We start from the raw sequence: 19,974 nt of genomic DNA, 5'->3' as shown, positions 1-19,974 counted from the left end.
TTCAGCCTAGTGTGCCCAAATCTCATCCTTGAAAGAATGTCTTCTTCTCCCTTACTCCTGTTTGAGGATCTACATCGACCTATACTATTTTGTATGCTGTATAAATGCCTTCCAGTACGTACACTGTCCCGCACTCCGTTTTGGAACGCACAGCTTGCTTTTAGCACTAGAAGTCCCAGAGAGGGGCCATTTGGCCTTTTTACCTAGAAAACCCACAAGAGGGCCAATTGGCCCCAAGCCCTCCCTGTAGACATTCATTTTGTTATGGAAATGTGGCTGTTAGTTACCTTACAGCTTAGGCTACGTTTACACTAGACCGTATCTGTCTCGTTTTCTTCGCGGATGCACTGTCCATTTACATTAACCCCCCTGAAAAAGCGGGGAAACGGGAATCCGCCAGCGTCCACGTATTCAATCTAGATCGTATCAGCTCCGGTGCTGTGTAAACATTGAGAATACGCGAATACGCTGTGCTGAGCTCTAGCTGGCGTCTCATTGGACAACGTCACTGTGACATCCACCTTCCTGATTCGCTGGCGTTGGTCATGTGACGCGACTGCTGAAAAACGGCGCAGACTTCCGCCTTGTATCACCTTTCATTAAAGAGTATAAAAGTATGAAAATACTGCAAATACTGATGCAAATACTGCCCATTGTGTAGTTATGATTGTCTTTAGGCTTGCCATCCTTCCACTTGCAAGTAATAAGTGATATGCGCTGGGATCTCACACACAGTGGCTCAGTCCCGAATCGTGGCTTGTTCACTTCACTCGCGCGCTGTGTGAGCTGCGCAGGGCCGGAGTGCGCACCCTCCAGAGGGCACTCGCTGTTCAGGGCGGAGTGATTTGGAGCGCAGGATGCCTGCGGAGCCGAGCGTATCCGCGTATTGGTGTTGCTGTGTGCACGGCTAACGGTTTTAGTGTAAACGCGAATCGTTTTAAGAACGTTAATCTGATGATCCGCTGATTCGACGTAATGTAAACGTAGCCTTAGAAATGAAATCTTACAATGCCTGTTGAATGTTGAATCTCTGCATCTTCGTTCCTTGGAGAGGAGCTTCTTTCACCACAAAATTCTTGAGGGAACTGAAGTGATAGTCCATGTGCACTGAGGTATTTATCCATCAAACAATTGTCTGGTTGCAGTCACATGAGTCGTTATGGTCACATGGGACATTCACATGTTCACATTTTAGAATAGAATGTGTTTTTATTCCTCATTCTCACATTCACACAGAAGTAGCCAACATGACTTCACCACTGAAGTGTGAAGTGTGTGAAATGTGACCCCCTCACCCCACACACTGCCACTAACAGCCTCATTACCATAACAAAATGAGTGATTAGTGTATTGGGGAAAAGCGGTCGGGCCAAATGGCCCCTATGTGGGTCTTCTAGGTAGACAGAAAAATGCTGGGACTGCTGGTGTTAGAGGATTTCCGGCACGCCTCCATGATGACGCGCCAGGAGAAAACATGGCGTCGAAGGGACTCCGTCAGCGTAACAGACGGGGAAGCAAACAAGACGCCAGCAGCTCGGGTAGTCCGGCTGTCAACGAAAACCGGGCCTTAAAGGATGAAAAAGGCGTCGAAGACAGTAAAACCACCGAGTCGAGAAATGAGTGAGTACCGCTGTGGTTTCCCTGATAGCTCAGTGCTAGCGTGTTATTAACGCACCTGTAATGCGTTATGAGGCGCAATAACACAATCCTGATAACACAATCACTGGATAACAACGATGTGTCCGAGTGAATTCGTCGACGTTTCTCGAATCTTCTCGAGACGCTTAGCTAGCCAAGCGTTAGCTAATATAGCTAGCTAGCTATGTTAGCTAACAACATAACCGTGAGGTGTAATGAGTTCATTCATTCCTTCCTTCCTTCAGTCTTTCTCTCCTTCTTTCAGCCAGAACCGAGCTCTCCATCTCTCTCTCTCTCTCTCTCTCGCACACGCGTTACTTTATAACCCACTTCTTCCTGTTTGAGTATTTACTCACTGTTTGTTTATGCTCTTTTATATTGTACAGTGGTCGCGCTCTGTTCATCTCGTGCACGCATGCGCAAAGCATACTTTACTCAAGTTACGCATTCACTGTTCACTTTATGAGCAACACCTGCACGTTTTACGCAGTTATCGAATTAGCCAATCACAGAACAGCGCAACGCTAAACATACGCGCTCGCTCACTCACTCACTCACTCACTGGCCACTTTATTAGGAACACCCATCCACCTGTTGTTCTATGCAGTTCTGTAATCAGCTGATCCCAGTTCTTCTTCTGGCTTCTCCTGATGAGGGGTCGCCACGGCGGATCTTTCGTCTCCGTTGCTCCCTGTCTTCCGCATCCTTCTCTACCACTTTTTCATGTCCTCTCTCACCACATCCATGTATCTCCTCTTTGGCCTTCCTCGTTTTCGTGTGCCTGGCAGCTCCATCCTCAACACTCTCTCCTTCCAACATGCTCTGCATCTCTTCTCAGGATGTGCCCGTACCATCTCGGTCTCATCTCTCTTAGCTTAATTCCCGAGCTCTCCACATCGGCATGAAGCTGGACTCTCTGGTGACGGTGGCAGAGAAGAGGACTATGGACAAACTATTGAACATCATGGACGATGCCAGTCACCCTCTGCACACCGTCATCAGTAACCAGAGGAGCCTGTTCAGTGACAGAATGCTCCTTCCCAAGTACAGGATGAACAGACTTAAAAACTCCTTTGTCCCTCACGCCATCAGACTGTACAACAACTCTCTGGGGGGGAGGAGGGGTAACAGGAGGACAGAGGATGGGAAGGAGCAGTAGCCTAGCCTAACAATAAGCAATACCGGACAATGTGCAATCTCATCTCATCTCATTATCTCTGGCTGCTTTATCCTTATACAGGGTCGCAGGCAAGCTGGAGCCTATCCCAGCTGACTACGGGCGAAAGGCGGGGTACACCCTGGACAAGTCGCCAGGTCATCACAGGGCTGACACATAGACACAGACAACCATTCGCACTCACATTCACACCTACGGTCAATTTAGAGTCACCAGTTAACCTAACCTGCATGTCTTTGGACTGTGGGGGAAACCGGAGCACCCGGAGGAAACCCACGCGGACACGGGGAGAACATGCAAACTCCACACAGAAAGGCCCTCGCCGGCCCCAGGGCTCGAACCCGGACCTTCTTGCTGTGAGGCGACAGCGCTAACCACTACACCACCGTTCCGCCCCACAATGTGCAATATAAAGTGCAATATCTCTCCTGCCGCCCCCCCTTTTTTTTCTCTTTCCCTCCTTCCCCATATCTTATTCCTTTTTATATTTGTATATGTAAATTTATTTTAATTTATCTAGAACAGTGGTTCTCAACCGGGGGGGCGCGCCCCCCTGGTGGGGCGCGGAGGTACTCCAGGGGGGTCGCGAGTAGGCTTCATGTATGGAGGAAAAAAAAAATCTGGGGCTAACAGGCTATAGTAGCTAAGCAGATGCAACACATTTACCCATGTCAAAATGCAGGACATTGGACTCTCTCTCATTATCTCTAGCCGCTTTATCCTTCTACAGGGTCGCAGGCAAGCTGGAGCCTATCCCAGCTGACTACGGGCGAAAGGCGGGGTACACCCTGGACAAGTCGCCAGGTCATCACAGGGCTGACACATAGACACAGACAACCATTCACACTCACATTCACACCTACGGTCAATTTAGAGTCACCAGTTAACCTAACCTGCATGTCTTTGGACTGTGGGGGAAACCGGAGCACCCGGAGGAAACCCACGCGGACACGGGGAGAACATGCAAACTCCACACAGAAAGGCCCTCGCCGGCCCCGGGGCTCGAACCCAGGACCTTCTTGCTGTGAGGCGACAGCGCTAACCACTACACCACCGTGCCGCCCGGACATTGGACTATTACATACAAATCAATACTATTATAAAATCTATCATCAATCTATCATAAAATCTTGTGTGTGTGGCCGCATCAGTCGGGGGAACTGTGATATGTTCCCAAGCCTTGCAGACTTTATCAGTAATGCAGGCACTTCCCACGATTTCTCATCTGTCTTTCAAGCAGCGTCAGAGCACCTGTCGGTAATGAGAAAACAGTTTGCGGCATACTTCACAGAGGATTATCGCTCTTTTGCGTGGGTTCGAGATCCATTTGTGTGTACTGCTGACGAACTGCCAGTTGACATGCAGGAACAGCTTATTGAGCTGAAGAGTGACAGTAGACTTAAGGCAGTCTTCACCTCATGCCCTCTTTCGACATTCTGGGCAGCATTGATGCAGGAGTACCCGCAACTGTGTGACGTAGCCTTGAAACTGCTCATCCCATTCGCATCGACCTACTTGTGTGAGGCAGGATTTTCAAAAATGACTGCGCTCAAAACGAAATATCGCAATCGTGCGCAAATTGAGGATGACTTGAGACTGTGCTTGTCAAACATTTCGCCAAGAATCGAGGATCTTTGTAAGGCAAAGCAGGCTCAGGTCTCGCATTAACGCAAATGCAGATCACAAAGGCACAGTAAAAAGTAAAACCTAAATTCACGCCTGGTCCCAATTCCCAATGATATCAATAGCCAGCTAATGATAAGCCTAATAAAATACCTAATAAAAACACTAATAATAATAATAATGATGATGATGCCTATTAATAATAATAGCATAATAATAATAATAATAATAATAATAATAATAATAATATCAACAACCAACAACAGCAATAATAATAATAATAGGCCTAATAATAATAATAATGCCTGAAAGAACATAAGTCTTGTACTACTGCCAACAGCTTAGTAATGATAATAGGCCATAATAATAATAATAATAATTATTATTATTATAATAATTATAATTATAATAATGCCCGAAAGCAGATTAGAAATGTGGTGCTACTGCCAATTATAACAATAGCCTAATAATGATAATAGGCCTATGTATTTCTATGGAATGGATAATGCTACTACTGCTGCTACTACTACTACTACTACTACTACTACTACTAATAATAATAATAATCTAGCCCAGGGCTAGCTAGCTAGCTATCTATCTATCTATCTATCTATCTATCTATCTATCTATCTATCTATCTATCTATCTATCTATCGGTCGATATAAGGTGCTGTAGGTCGGGTGGCGTCACTGCGGGTGAGTGTGTTTGGGGGGGGGGATGGGGGCGGGGTGAGAAGAGGGGCCCCCAACTGCAATGAACCAGCTTTGGTGGGGCCCAGGTTGCAAAAGGTTGAGAACCCCTGATCTAGAAGTTTTCCTCTTTCTTTTCTCTGTTTATCTGTAATGATGCTGCTGGAATCTTAATTTCCCTGAGGGAACCCGCCCAAAGGGATCAATAAAGTTTTATCTAATCTAATGTGCTGTCCCTCTGATGTGCTCGTTCCTTATCCTGTCCAACCTCCCATCGCAAGCCTTAACATCCTCAACTCTGCCACCTCCAACTTTGCCTCCTGTCTCTTCGTTAAGCGTACGGTCTCCAATCCATACATCACAGCTGGTCTCGCTACTGTCTTATACATCTTACCTTTCACTTTTGCTGGGACTTTCCGATCACAAATGACTCCCGAAATCCTTCTCCAACTGCTCCACCCTGCCTGCACTCTCTTTCTCAACTCACTATCGCAGCCCCCATTTTCCTGCACAGTTGACCCCAGGTACTTGAATTCACCAACTTTCTTTATGTCTACTCCTTGCATCTTTGCTACACTCTCATCCTCATTCTCACTGATGCACATGTATTCTGTTTTGCTCCTGCTCACCTTCATTCCTCTTCGTTCCAGTGCATCCCTCCATCTCTCCAAACCCAACTCAACCTCCTTTCTACTTTCACCACATATCACAATATCATCCGCAAACATCATGTTCCATGGTGACTCTTGCCTCACTTCGTCCGTCAAGCTATCCATCACTATGGCAAACAAGAAAGGACTCAAAGCAGATCCTTGATGGAGTCCCACCTTCACCTTGAACCATTCAGTTGTTCCAACTGCACACCTCACTGCTGTTTCACTGTTCTCATACATGTCTTGCACCACTCTAATATACTTCTCATTCACTCCACTCTTTCTCATACAATACCATAACTCATCTCTCGGCACTCTATCGTATGCCTTCTCCAGGTCTACAAACACGCAATGTAGCTTTCTCTGGCCTTCTCTGTACTTCTCCATTAACGTTCTTAAAGCAAAAATTGCATACGATGTGCTCTTCCTTGGCATAAACCCGTACTGCTGTTCACAGATTGCTACCTCTCTTCTCAATCTCGCCTCCAATACCCTGATCCCAGTTGTGATCTCAAATTGTGACACTCACTGTGGCTTGCGTGTTGGTACCGGATGCACTGGTTTCAGAAACTGCTGATCTCCTGGGGGTTTTCACACGCAACAGTCTCTCGAGTTTACACAGAGTGGTACAAAAAAACATCAGTGAGCAACAGATCTGTGGGTGGAAACGAACACCTTGTTAATAACAGAGGTCAGAGGAAAATGGCCAGATTGGTTTGAGCTGCCAGGAAGGCTATAGTAACTCATACTAACTCTAAACCAGTGGTGAGCAGAAGAGCATTTCAGCATGCAACAGCAGAACACATTGGGTTCCAGTCCTGCAGCCAAGAACAGGAATCTTAGAATCAAGAACAAGTTCCTATTAAAGTGGCCGGTGAGTGTAGTATACATGCATGTGGATACAGGTTCAAGGAGATACGCAGAACCATGGCCTCACTTTTTGTTTATAAATGCCTTGAGACCTCAGGAATGGCACAGGAATAGTTTTAAGCATTAACAGTAAATCTAATATAGTAATTTTTACAATTAAAATGATTCATATAGGTAGCGGTTTGAGTGAATGACCTTGACATCTGTGACGTAACCGCAGGAAGGCTATCGGTCTCATCGCCATTTCTGCTGTACTAAAACACAGAGCTGACTGCAACTTCGAGCTTCCATTTTGAACTAATTTATCGCCATGCCACGTAGATGTGTTGCTGGCGGGTGCAGCAACACGACAGAAGGTGGATTTACGCTGCATTCATGGCCCAAGAATGTTCAAACTGCAAAGGTTTGGACGCGTTTTGCGAGAACTTCATGGCCACATTGGGCACCTACGAAGTGGTCTCTCCTCTCCTCTGCTCTGCACATTTTACTGAAGACTCGTATGAAACCCCTGATCTGTTGAGGAGCATTGGCTATAAGCCTGTATTGAAAGAGGGTGCAGTACCAACAATTAAAGGAAAAGAAAACTGCAAGAAAAGGAAGGTAAGTTCAGTGGCACCAGTTCTCCCAGAGTGTGAGCCGAGGGTTGTTGCTAAAACCTGGGGTGGAACTGGACGTGACGTGATCTTATCGCTCGAGCAGTGACCTCCCCGCGGTTGTTGCTAAAACCGGTGAGGTCCCGTCCCGGATTTTAGTAATTGCCTGAGCCGAGCAGTAATGGCGCAGTATAGAGAAAATGGAGAATGAGTGAACCAGCCGTCTGATTTCTCTGCTGGATATGCTTGCCTCAGCAGCAATATCTTGCCCTTGCGTGGAAGAAGCGAATGAACGGAGAACTGAACGAACAACTGAAAGTCAGATTGTGGCAGATTGTTTCAAAACAAAGTCAGCCTTCAAGAAGCGAGAACACATGGGTAAGAAGCAGGGGCAAAGACAGGTTTTTAATTTGGGCACCATGGCGAGCATACCGAACCTAAAAATTTTTTTTTTTACTATTTTTGCGTGTAGCGTGCCGAAAATTTTTGACGTATCATTTTTAGTAATTTTTTTTAACCAATTATAAATATATCGAGCAATAAAAATAATAGAAATTACATAATCATGTGCAAGTATAAAGTAGTGCTGTATCTAAAAAGTCAAAAGTTTTCTGCAACATTCTGAATAAAGATAAAAATAGTTCATGAATTGTTTTATACGCATGAAAAATGGGAAAGAATGTAATATCAATCTATTTGCACAAGAGTATGGGCAGCAGAGAACTTTAAAATCTCAAACAGTGAAACAATAATGATCTAGAACAATCAAAAATAAATAAACTAATAACTGGATTTTTAATTGTATGCAGCCCTTAAAGAATAATAATAATAATTATTATTATTATTATTATCTGGGTGCGATTTGCTGGGGGGGATTGTGGGGATCATCCCCCCCCCCCCCCCCCCCCCCCCCTCTGGTTTTTATCTCTGCTGAAAAAAAATCCTCGGGGACAACCCCGTCAATAAAACAAACAAACCAAAAAAAAAAAAAGTTGACATGACAGGCATGTTGTGACAGTTTTCTATGGTCTACATTGCACTCACTTTCAAAATGACCCGAAGTGGCAGCTTTGATGTTCACGAACGTCCCCAGCAAATAGATACATTGTAGATAATAACAATATCTTTGCATTCTATGCAGGGATGCAAACAGCGCGCCTTTTGGCGGATGCTGCCTTTCTCACGGCCGTTTTTTTTTGGGGGGGGGGGGGGGGGACGTTGGAGTGTCTGATTATAATTTCAAAGTAAATTCTGTATTAAAATTACTAAATAAGCAAATCCGTTACAGTCCGTGAAACAGGAAGTATAAGGATGAGAAAAAAAACAGTTTAAATCGGAAAGCTGCGCTCAATGTGAACTGCGCCATCAGAGCAAACTGTTCATTTATGACCCTTTTCCACTACCCTTTTTCAGCTCGCTTCAGCCCGACACGGCTCGCGTTTCGACTATCTCAAAACAGCATGACTCGGCTTGCTTCAGCCCTGCTTAGCACCCAAAACTCGCACGGTTTTGGAGTGGGGCTGAAGCGAGCCAAACCGAGCTGAGTGAGGCTGGGGGCATGAGCAGACACTCCCCTGTGCACTGATTGGTGAGGAGGAGTGTCCTCACATGCCCCCACACGCCCCGCGAGCACGCTGGGATCTGTAAACACCGTAAACCCGGAAGAAGAAGAATTACGAGAATTTCTGAAGCCTTATGCGCCTCGCCTCATCTATACGCTCTTGCCAGTATCTGTTGGCGTTGTCGGTGACAACAAGCCACAGCACCAAGACCAGCAACACTAACGACTCCATGTCCTCCATGTTTATTGTTTACTCTCCGGGTCATGAGACTACCGCTTAAAAGATCACTGATGTCACTGTTTGCGCCGCTTAACGACATCACGTGACGTCCACCCACTTTCGCTAACTCCACCCAATGTGTCCACCCACTTCCAGCCAGCACGGTTCAGCGCGGTTGTAGTCGAAATGCAACTCCAACAGCCCCACTCAGCTCGACTCAGCCCAACTCAGCACGGCACGGCTCAGCCCAACTCAGCCGCGTTGGTAGTGGAAAAGCGGCATTAGTATTCATGTATTTCAGTGATTTTCGAGTCACTGTCCATTTAATCCGGAGGGAGAGAAACATCACAGCAACGCGACAAGCAATGCGAACTTTGTTGTGTTCGTGTATTTAGTCAGAGAGATAGGAAGATGAATTTACTATCTCTGGTTGAGTGTTCGTTTTCATTTAGTGTTATTCATTTGATATCATCGGATGTTATTGAGCTGTTAGCCTATTGTTACCTTAAAGTGCCATTCCACCATTGGATGTATTCTTTGGCATAAAATACAATATATTTTGACAACATATATAAATGGCATCACTAGATAGAGAAATCTTTTAGCTTCAAAATGATATATCAAACATCATTTTTTGACAACGACAAGTATATTAATTTTGCGACCAAAGTCACCTACCCTTTTAATTTCCGCGCGTGATGTCATCGGCAGGTTCCCCTTCTTGTGTACCACGTGACGTGGCACATATTATCAGCAATGGCGGATAGAACGCGATAAAAATAATACCAATAAATCTAGCTAATACCAATAAATCTAGCTAAATGAAAGATTAACTCAAAATTTTTCGCAATTTTTTTTGGCCCCCATATACGAGGAGAAATGACTCTCTCACTTTGGGGGTTTCCTGGTCTAAAAATAGACCGACACGTGGTACACAAGAAGGGGAACCTGCCGATGACATCACGTTTCACTACCGCGCGGAAATTAAAAGGGTAGGTGACTTTGGTCGCAAAATTAATATACTTGTCGTTGTCAAAATTGTTTGATATATCATTTTGAAGCTAAAAGATTTCTCTGTCTAGTCATGTTGTCATAAAATATATTGTATTTTATGCCAAAGAATACATCCAATGGTGGAATGGCACTTTAATTTTGTGACGTTTCATGATTTAAAAAAAAAAACCATCCCCCCTTCTGGTTTTTTGACAAATCGCACCCTGATTATTATTATAATTAAATGTATGAGTTAAGCCATGTTTTTAAACATGAAAAGTAAAAAAAATCAAGTACTAGATATAATAGCTTATGCTATATTTTGTAAGCCTAATTATGAGCATCTATTCGGGCGCACTTCTATTTCAATTCAACTTCCAATATAATTTGGTATAATTTAATTTGGGCATAAATGGGATAAAAACAATTTTCACTTAAGTTTAAAAATAAGCTGGTACAAAGCAGATTACATAAAAGTCTCACATAAAATATGTAATAAAAATCCATAGCGTACCTGGCAACTGTAAGGCAGCTGTTGCAGACGACAAGTCAATGACCTCGACCTTGTCAACAATATCGTCTGATGTCTTCTGACTGTTCTGTCATGCGATAAACCTCCCCATTCCCCCGCCTGTAGACTTAATAATGCCATCGATTGTGCGTTTTCCATGAATATATGAACTGCTGTTCTTATGTGATTTACCAGTTGTCTTACGCTACGTTCACACTGCAAGGCTTAATGCTCAATTCCGATTTTTTTGTGCAATCCGATTTTTTTGTGAGGTCGTTCACATTAACAAATATACGCGACTTGTATGTGATCCTCAGTATGAACGAAAAGCGACCTAAAAGTGTTCCGCATGCGCATTGCAGGATACGACGACGTCACACGCAGTGAGCATGGCCAGTGTTTACGGAAGTAAAACCGCCCGGTTGCGGTATGACCCATCCAATCTAGCTTGAATAGCTGCATCCCCCCAAATGGAAATCAGCTCCCTAACCTCTGCGTCCTTCCATTGAGAAGATTCAGAACCTTCACAGCCCAAAGCGTCCCTCGCATTGATGTCATGCGCAGGGGCGCAGATACGTTTTTTGAACTGGGAGGGACAAAAAACTGGGGGGGACAAAGCTGCCAGCAAACCAACCCCAACCCCGATATGCCTGTCAAACTTGTTGTTAGTAACCATAGCAACCAAGCTCGAGCTCGCAACCTGTGTAGTCTGCGCAGCTCAACCAACCGAATATCAGTCTTTGTTTTATGTGAGTTGTTGCAACTATGTATACACTGCCGTGCACCTCAATAAACCGAATGGTAATTAGTCTTTTGATTTTTCCGTGAGGTTTGCCTTATACAAAGAGAGACAGCATAGACGTTTTTTCCTCCCTATAAGTGGGGGGGGACCGAACAAGGTGAATTTAAATCTGGGTGGGACGAGTCCCCCCCTCTATCTGCGCCCGTGATTATGCGCCATGTTGTTGTAACTTTTTTTGAGAGACCCGCCGCCTACTTCAGCGCAGAATAGTGACGTTTGTGGCTTGTTGATGACGTGTAAGTCGGATGAATGCGACCTGGCGGTTCAGACTGAAGTCGCATATGAAAAGATCGGATAGGGATCGGAATTAGGACCACATATCCAAACGGCCTGGGTCGTATTTGAAAAAATCGGATCTGTGTCGTTCATATTGTCAATAAAAGATCGGATACAGGTCACATATGGGCGAAAAGATCGGATTTGAGTCACTTCAGCCTGCAGTGTGAACGTAGCCTTAGGTCTACCACGACCCGGCATGACGACCACTTGTCAATCTATACTGTCAACAGTATCACAAACCGACAGCCACGTGTTATCATGAATCGTTGAGAATTTCACAACATAAACAAAAGAAGTATATTTTACGACCTGACGTCAGAGACTCTGACACGGTTTACGGTAATCGCTAGACGCATTTCATGTTCGCTTCATGTTATGAAGCGACTGAACAACAAATTGAAAAATATATGCCGAAAAATGACATTTAACAATAATTTAAAAATATTTTGGGTTCTCCACCCTTATGAAACAGGATTTTGTTCTTCTAATTTGGGCGATTTTCGTATGTTCTATTTTGGGCCTTTTGACAAGCCCGTAATTTGGGCGCCGTTATACGGTATGTAATTATTTGCCCTTGAGAAGCGACTCTCATTTGGATACAAAACAACAAAAACACCACTCGTTGTTTACCTGTGTTTAGATTAATACGTGTAACTTGTATCGTGTGTTTGTTATTGGTATAAGATGATATTTAATTTGCTTCAGAATGTGATTCTCAGTTTATCTGATTATTTAATTAGTATTTTACGTTTTCTCAGTGAAAATGCATGCATGTACATGTATGTTGCATAAGTTATAACACCCATCCTGTTTTAATGAGAGTCAACCCACAATCAATGAAGTCAAATCAGTCTTAGTTGAGCAAGCCGGTAACGGGATTTCTTACTTTCACCATAAATCTTTATTGATATGACTTTGGTCTATAGCTACCAAAGGCCTCGGCCTTAAAACCAGTTCCTGCTGTGACGTCACCCACTCGGGGCTGGCTGGCTCAGCGGGGCGGCTCCAATGCCAACTTTGCGGTCGATTTTTAACTCTCAAAAATGTTTTTATTCCCATTTATGCAGCATACAAGAGTCAAGGATGGAGATGCTATCCACTGAGAAATGTATTTAAAGATAAAAGTTCTGCATATCTCCTTTAAAGGTCCCATGGCATGAAATTTTCACTTTCTGAGGTTTTATAACGTTAAAATGAGTTCCTCTGACCTTCTTAAGTCACCCCAGTGGCTAGAAATTTCATAATGTGTAAACCAAACTATGCCCAACATTTGAGAATGGCGCGTCAAAACGGCGTGTTGATAAGCTCTTCCCTTTACTACGTCAGTAAGGGAGATGATCCCCACGCCCCCCCTCTGGATTCCCACCCACTGTATGGATTGCCCCGCCCAGTTGTAGTGAGGAGACCATAGAGGACACAACAACATGGCATCACCTAAGCGAGCGAAACATGGAAATTGCGCTGTACATGGATGTGACAACACAGAAAGGAGTCTGTTTTTACTGCCGACGGGAGAGCCCCTGAAGACGCAGTGGCTTAATTTTATTTACTCCAATAATATGCCGTCGAGTCTACCTAAGACGGTGTATGTTTGTCGGAAGCATTTTCCTGAGGAATGTTTCCACAACTTGGGAGAGTACAGGGCAGGTTTTGCACATCAACTGTCACTGAAGCCTGGGTCCGTACCAAGCATCCCTGCTGCATCAGCCACAAACACCGAACAAGTAAGTGTATAACTGGTCGTTTTGCCGTGTCTTAAAATCGGTGTGTTAGCCTAGCAATGGCTACATTAGCTGTGCAGCTAACCGCTTCCTGCAGTTAGCCAGATACTCTGTGCTACAAAACTAAAGAGCATGCAGCATGCTCTGTTAAACTGAGTTTAGTCTGGAAATTGACTGTAACTTATGAGCTTATGTTTGACTATTGCTCCGCAATGCATGTCTTCTGTTGGATAAGCGATATGTTGCTGTAGTTGCTGCTTCTATCCTCTTTGGTTATGGAGTGCGTGTTCAAGCCTAGGGTATTATACGCTCGTAAACTACCACTCCGAACACTCTCACACTCTGTTCTCTGTGTCACGGTGAGTTTACGAAAGGAGTCCGAGGGAGAACGGGGTTTTGTCTTAGCAGCGTGGCTACAGGCGCTGATAGCAGCGAGTACGTGTGCGTGCAGCTTGGTCAAGCCCCTCCCCCTCCCCCCATGGCCCGCCCCCACCCTCTACCCTTCCCCGCCTCCTGCTTCTCATTAGCAAAACGACGCACTGGGAAAAGCGCTGAAATGGGGCTTTCTCCCAGGAGGCTATATTTACGTGCTGAGGGTTCATTTCGAGAAAGGCTGCGGATATAACATCCGGAAACCTCCACGAGCCCGTTTAAAGCATCAACAAACCACCATGCCATGGGACCTTTAAGAGCTTCACGTCATACATCCGAATGAAGGAAAAGTCTGAGCTGTGTGACTTTGATCGTGGCATAGTAGTTGGTATCAGATGGGCTGGTTTGAGTACCTCATTCTATTATAAACTATTCAAAACCTAACGTTAAGTCCACCCTTATCTCATTTTAGGTCCTCCAGTAAGGCAGGTCAGGTTTGGGCTCCTGAAGGCTCCACTGCTTTCAAGTGCCTGGTGTCGGCTCGCTTCTGCGCCGCTTTGCTCAGCAACATCTCCGACTGTGACGAGACCTTTAACTACTGGGAGCCGGTGAGCTACAGGTTTCATCGTTTGACTCTACGCTTTTCCCTCTACACAAAGGGATGCTCTTTTAACAGTCATGAACCTGAATTTTCCGTTCTCCTTCCTTAGACTCACTACCTGTTGTATGGGAAAGGGATGCAGACATGGGAATATTCCCCCGTCTATGCCATTCGCTCCTACGCGTACCTGTGGCTGCATGCCCTTCCTGCGTGCTTTCATGCCAAGATACTTCAAACCAACAAGGTAAAATAGAAAAGGCTTCACTTCTTCTGCTAATACACAACATCCTCAATCTCCTTACTTTTTCTGTCTCATCAATAGTCAACAAGGACGTTATTTTATTATTTTTTTTTTTGAGATATTGGATCTAGTTGTCTCAATTCAGGCTTCTCTGGACATTTTTCCAGCCTGGATCAATCCCCAAAAATAGCAGCTCATGCATGAAACCTCGGTTGGGGCGAATCGGTTTTTGATCCAATGGATTTGAACCAAAAGTAAATGAGAATTTAATTCAATGAAGACTTTAACAAGCTGAACAAATAACTTTTTAACCAGATAACAGAGGTGCGTCAATAATCTCAGGAGGAGTACTGGTCAACAAATACCCCTTTTCCACCAAATCAGTTCCAGGGCTGGTTCGGAGCCAGTGCTGGTTCACAACTCGTTCAACTTGCGAGCCAGCTGAGAACCAGTTTGCTTTTCCATAGCTCGCGGTGCTAAAGGAAGCCACGTCAGTTACGTCGCTGTATACGTCAGTTATGTCGCTACGTTTGCATAAACCTTGGCGCAAATATCGAAGCAAAAACAACACGGAAGAAGCAGCAGCAGCAGCAATAATAATAATGGATGACTTCGCGTTTGTGCAGCTGCTGCTTCTTGTCGCTTAAAAATGACTATCTTTCGCGGTCTTGTTGTTATTGTTGTTGGTCTTAACAACTCCGCCCCCCCCCCAGCTGACATAAGTGGTTCTTTCCTCTGGCCCAGCAGAGAGTTGGTGCTAGCCTGGAACCGGTTTTTCTGGCCCCAGAGCCAGTTCTTTGTCAGTGGAAACAGAAAACCCGGTTCCAAACTAAGCACTGGCCCCGAACCAGCCCTGGAACTGCTTTGGTGGAAAAGGGGCAAAAGAGACCTCTTGTTGCGTTTCTTTGATCTTCACTCTTCGTTTTTTCAGGTCCTTGTATTTTACTTCCTCCGCTGTGTGCTAGCATTCATCTGTTGTGTGTGCGAACTCTACTTCTACAAGTAAGTGTATCATTCTTGCTCTTGTATCATATTTGAGGGGACCCCCCCCCCCCCCCCCCCCCCAAAAAAAATGCCGTAAAAAATGTTTGTTTGGATTGTAGGGCGGTCTGTAAGAAGTTTGGCCTGCACGTCGCCAGGCTCATGCTAGCCTTCTTGGTTCTAAGCGCAGGGATGTTCTGCTCCTCTGCAGGTATGTACTGGATGTATATTCATTACTGAAACGAGATTCTGTTGTTTAGGCTTCGTTCATATCCAAAACCTGATCAAACTAGCCAACTAAGTCTAGCTAGCTACCTAAAATGCAACCAAGAGAACAAAACTATCACTTCTGGTTGCTTCCGCTGCGTGTGTACTTTTTAATATCTCTAACCCCCACTTTTTTCCTTTGTACAAAGCAGCAATCATTATGTTGATTGACCATGTGTTTTCGAACCAAAAGGCCATAAATTGATAGAAAATCAGTAAGAACAGCCGTTTTTCAAGGAATCTGCCGAGACTGACCCGGAAGATCCCGAAGGGGTCCGTGACGTCATCTGTTTAACAATCCAGGTGTCAATTTCGTTCATGTGCGCAGCAGTGGTTAGACCAGTCTTGATATGGAATTACATTTTGGAGAGGATTCTGATAGTAATTGGGAGTCAGATGAAGGGCCAGATGGTTATCAAGGATACTGCGGAATAAATGGTTATCTTTTTGAGCCCCCAAGACGAAAAACTGCCAGTTCACTCAGTTCATGATAGTCCCACTCGGCGTCGATAGTGCACCACCAGCCAGAGAGAATTGGAAACGCAGATTGGCTTGTGGATTTTTATTCTAAGCTGGCCACTGCAAAATATCAGGAAAATATTTACATGTACCCCAATAAATGCAGAAATATAATCTTTAAAACGCACACTTATTCAGTGTAATTACTGAAAGAAACTATGAAGTGGGTGATAATGGGGGAATCGATGAACTGACCAAATGTCGGTTCAAATGCCATTTATTCAATAAATAGGTTTATTTTTTGCTCCAATAATTCCCATGTGGTCGTCCTGGTGGTGGTGAACACTTGATGAATCAGATTTATTATTAGTAGGTGACACAAAATCTGCCGCCTTCGTTTGCACAAACCTCACCCACTGTTGCTTTAGATTAACGTCATTTCTTGGAAATTCGTGAAACTGAATGTCCTGTTGTATATGAATTTGAACATCCAAACCCAACAGAGCACTTTCCCATCGTAATTTTTGTAAGATTCCAACAGCAATATACAATTTCAGCGAGTAAACAAGCACGGAGTCAGATGAACCGAAATGACCCAGATAACCGGGGTTCCACGCGTGACGTCATGCGAGATTAGCCCGAGGGCAAGGCTGCCTTTTTCTGGGATCTGGATGCCGCGATTTATTGACTTGGTTTTGTGCTTGATAATAAAATAACAATATTATTTTCCTCCTGCTTTATTAATTCATTTTGGTTGTTACCAATGATATTTCTCATCTCATCTCGTTATCTCTAGCCACTTTGTCCTGTTCTACAGGGTCGCAGGCAAGCTGGAGCCTATCCCAGCTGACTACGGGCGAAAGGCGGGGTACACCCTGGACAAGTCGCCAGGTCATCACAGGGCTGACACATAGACACAGACAACCATTCACACTCACATTCACAGCTACGGTCAATTTAGAGTCACCAGTTAACCTAACCTGCATGTCTTTGGACTGTGGGGGAAACCAGAGCACCCGGAGGAAACCCACGCAGACACGGGGAGAACATGCAAACTCCACACAGAAAGGCCCTCGCCGGCCCCGGGGCTCGAACCCAGACCTTCTTGCTGTGAGGCGACAGCGCTAACCTCTACGCCACCGTGCCGCCCACTAATGATATTTATTCATTTTAAAGCATTACAATAAGGCATTACATAGATTTTAATGCCTGACCTGTGTTGTGTTGTCAGCCTGTCAGAAAAGTAAATAAATTGCAGAGCAATAAATATACATATCAAGCAGACATCCTTCTCAGACTCTCACCCAGTATGACTAAGTCTCAAATACAAACGTACAGAGAAACTCCTCAGCGCTGCTTCTTTCTCATTAGTCAGTAGACAGCAACTGGGTGATGATACAAACTCCTCCACAACAAGGATAAAGGATAAATCAACTATTATTCACTCGCTTTGGTGTTCAGCTTTCAACAACAAAAGGCTAAATCTCCACCATGCCTCAAAAAAATTTTTTCTCTCCCCCCTCTTAAGGTATCACATTGACTGACTCTCGTTCTTAGACTTGTTTGATTTGTTTCAGTTCTTGTCTGAAAATCTATAGCTGGATTCATAGACCGCGGAACGCATTTGAACAAGGGGGGGGGGGCCACAATCGCAAGAGGGTGTCACCGAAATGTTAGGTCGGACATGATGCATATAGGCTACATTATACACGGACACGCACGTAATGCTATCGGTCATGACAGCCAGCACAGAACCGCGCAGATTAAAATGCGCAAGAAAAGCACCTCGGTGGTAACTCAACTTAAACTGCTTGCTTGTACCAGTACTAAAGCACTATAGAGAGAAACGCTGAACACAGAGAAGTATGGGAATATGCCTGCAGTTTTGTCAGAGCTGCGTGTGTGTCCGCGCATCTGTGCTTGTGTGTGCGCGCGTTTCCACAATATGCCAGCACATAACTGCGCAGAATAAAATGCCAAAACAGCCAACACTAATAACCCAGCATCAGTTATGACTTTAGTCCACAATATGCCAGCACAGAAGTGCGCAGAATAAACTGCCAAAACGGCCAACAGCACAGACGGCTATACATAGATTAATCCATCGGTCATGACTTTAGCCCACAACATGCCAGCACATAACTGCGCAGAATAAAATGCTAAAACAGCCAACAGTACACAACAAAAGCACCTCGGTAGTAGGCTAACTCAACTTAAACAACTTGCTTGTATCAGTACCAATGCAGTATAGAAACATTGAAAACAGAGGAAGCAGTGCACTCGGCGGTGCTAATAGAAGTAACCAATGACTTACCCTTAAAACTTCCCAAAGGCCTGCCTGCTTCTAGACCGTGGGTCTCATGGCTAAGTTGAGGTGGACAGTTAGCCTCAGCGAGGTTTGGTTGAGTTAGCCTTTGCTCAGTCGAAGAACATTCTTCTCTTTTGCTTTGGTCCACGGTCGAAGGTTGGGGCACAGCTGTGCCATTGGATGGTGCTTCGGTTTTAATTTGCTTTCCTTTAAAATATTCAAAAATCGTTTTTTGCCTTTTCATTTTCTTGCTCCGTCTATCCCACACTACAAACAATGATGTCTACTACCACAATCACAACTTCCGCGCGGTGTTTTTTCAGTGCTGTGTACATTTTGCAACATTTCACGCACGACGTATACACGTTGCTCAACGTCAAAAAATATTGGTTTAGGAAATCTCATCTCATCATCTCTAGCCGCTTTATCCTTCTACAGGGTCGCAGGCAAGCTGGAGCCTATCCCAGCTGACTATGGGTGAAAGGCGGGGTACACCCTGGACAAGTCGCCAGGTCATCACAGGGCTGACACATAGACACAGACAACCATTCACACTCACATTCACACCTACGCTCAATTTAGAGTCACCAGTTAACCTAACCTGCATGTCTTTGGACTGTGGGGGAAACCGGAGCACCCGGAGGAAACCCACGCGGACACGGGGAGAACATGCAAACTCCGCACAGAAAGGCCCTCGCCGGCCACGGGGCTCGAACCCGGACCTTCTTGCTGTGAGGCGACAGCGCTAACCACTACACCACCGTGCCGCCGGTTTAGGAAATGTTTAAGCAAATGTTTGATTAAATTACGGCATGGGTTGGGTTTCAGTTCGATTTTGTCAACATGTTTTGAGTTGAAAAACACTCGCAGGCCAACATTTTATTTATTTTTTAAATAATTTTCAGAAAGTTACCCGGGCCACGGCCCCCCTGGCCCGGGTGGTTCCGCGGTCTATGGCTGGATTTCTTTCATGCCTAAGATGTTTAGTGTATCAGAGGTGGGATATGACGCGTGCACACGAAATTCCCAGCAATTCTGACCCAACACCCCGACAAACTGTAGCTATAAATAGTGTCCTGGTGGTCTGAGGTACTTTTGTGCCATGTACTTGCAAACGTTGACTCATCTTGTATCCACAGCATTCCTGCCTAGCACGTTCTGTATGTACAGCACGGTGGTTGCAATGACTGGCTGGTTCCAAGGGCGACCGAGTCTGGCCATACTGGGCATAGCAGCTGGCGCCATTGTAGGCTGGCCCTTTAGCGCTCTGCTCGGGTGAGTACCCGGGTTTCTCTGTGCTGAATGGATGTGCTAACGAAAGACCAAATGGGCAAATCAAAACACTCGGATATGTGGAAAAATTAAATATCATGTACAGATAATATCCTGTCAATCCGAGGAGTATTTCTGCATC

The 19,974-nt window shown here is 44.9% G+C and overlaps 1 protein-coding gene across 1 annotated transcript in view; it reads left to right on the top strand.

The window, feature by feature from the left end:
* Positions 1-1,458: 1,458 nt before the first annotated feature.
* Positions 1,459-19,974, top strand: part of alg9 (ALG9 alpha-1,2-mannosyltransferase) — a 38,565-nt gene continuing 20,049 nt past the window's right edge. The window contains exons 1-6 of the mRNA XM_060912957.1: positions 1,459-1,620; positions 14,176-14,311; positions 14,414-14,548; positions 15,477-15,547; positions 15,649-15,737; positions 19,700-19,835. Of these exons, the coding sequence (XP_060768940.1) occupies positions 1,475-1,620; positions 14,176-14,311; positions 14,414-14,548; positions 15,477-15,547; positions 15,649-15,737; positions 19,700-19,835 (713 nt within the window). The 5' untranslated portion in view covers positions 1,459-1,474. The remainder of the gene's footprint in view (positions 1,621-14,175; positions 14,312-14,413; positions 14,549-15,476; positions 15,548-15,648; positions 15,738-19,699; positions 19,836-19,974) is intronic.

This window comes from Neoarius graeffei, chromosome 28 (genome assembly GCF_027579695.1).
Source record: "Neoarius graeffei isolate fNeoGra1 chromosome 28, fNeoGra1.pri, whole genome shotgun sequence".
Taxonomy (NCBI): Eukaryota; Metazoa; Chordata; class Actinopteri; order Siluriformes; family Ariidae; genus Neoarius; species Neoarius graeffei.
The sequence above is the reverse complement of the archived record's forward strand: the minus strand, read 5'-3'. Positions and strand labels throughout refer to the sequence as shown.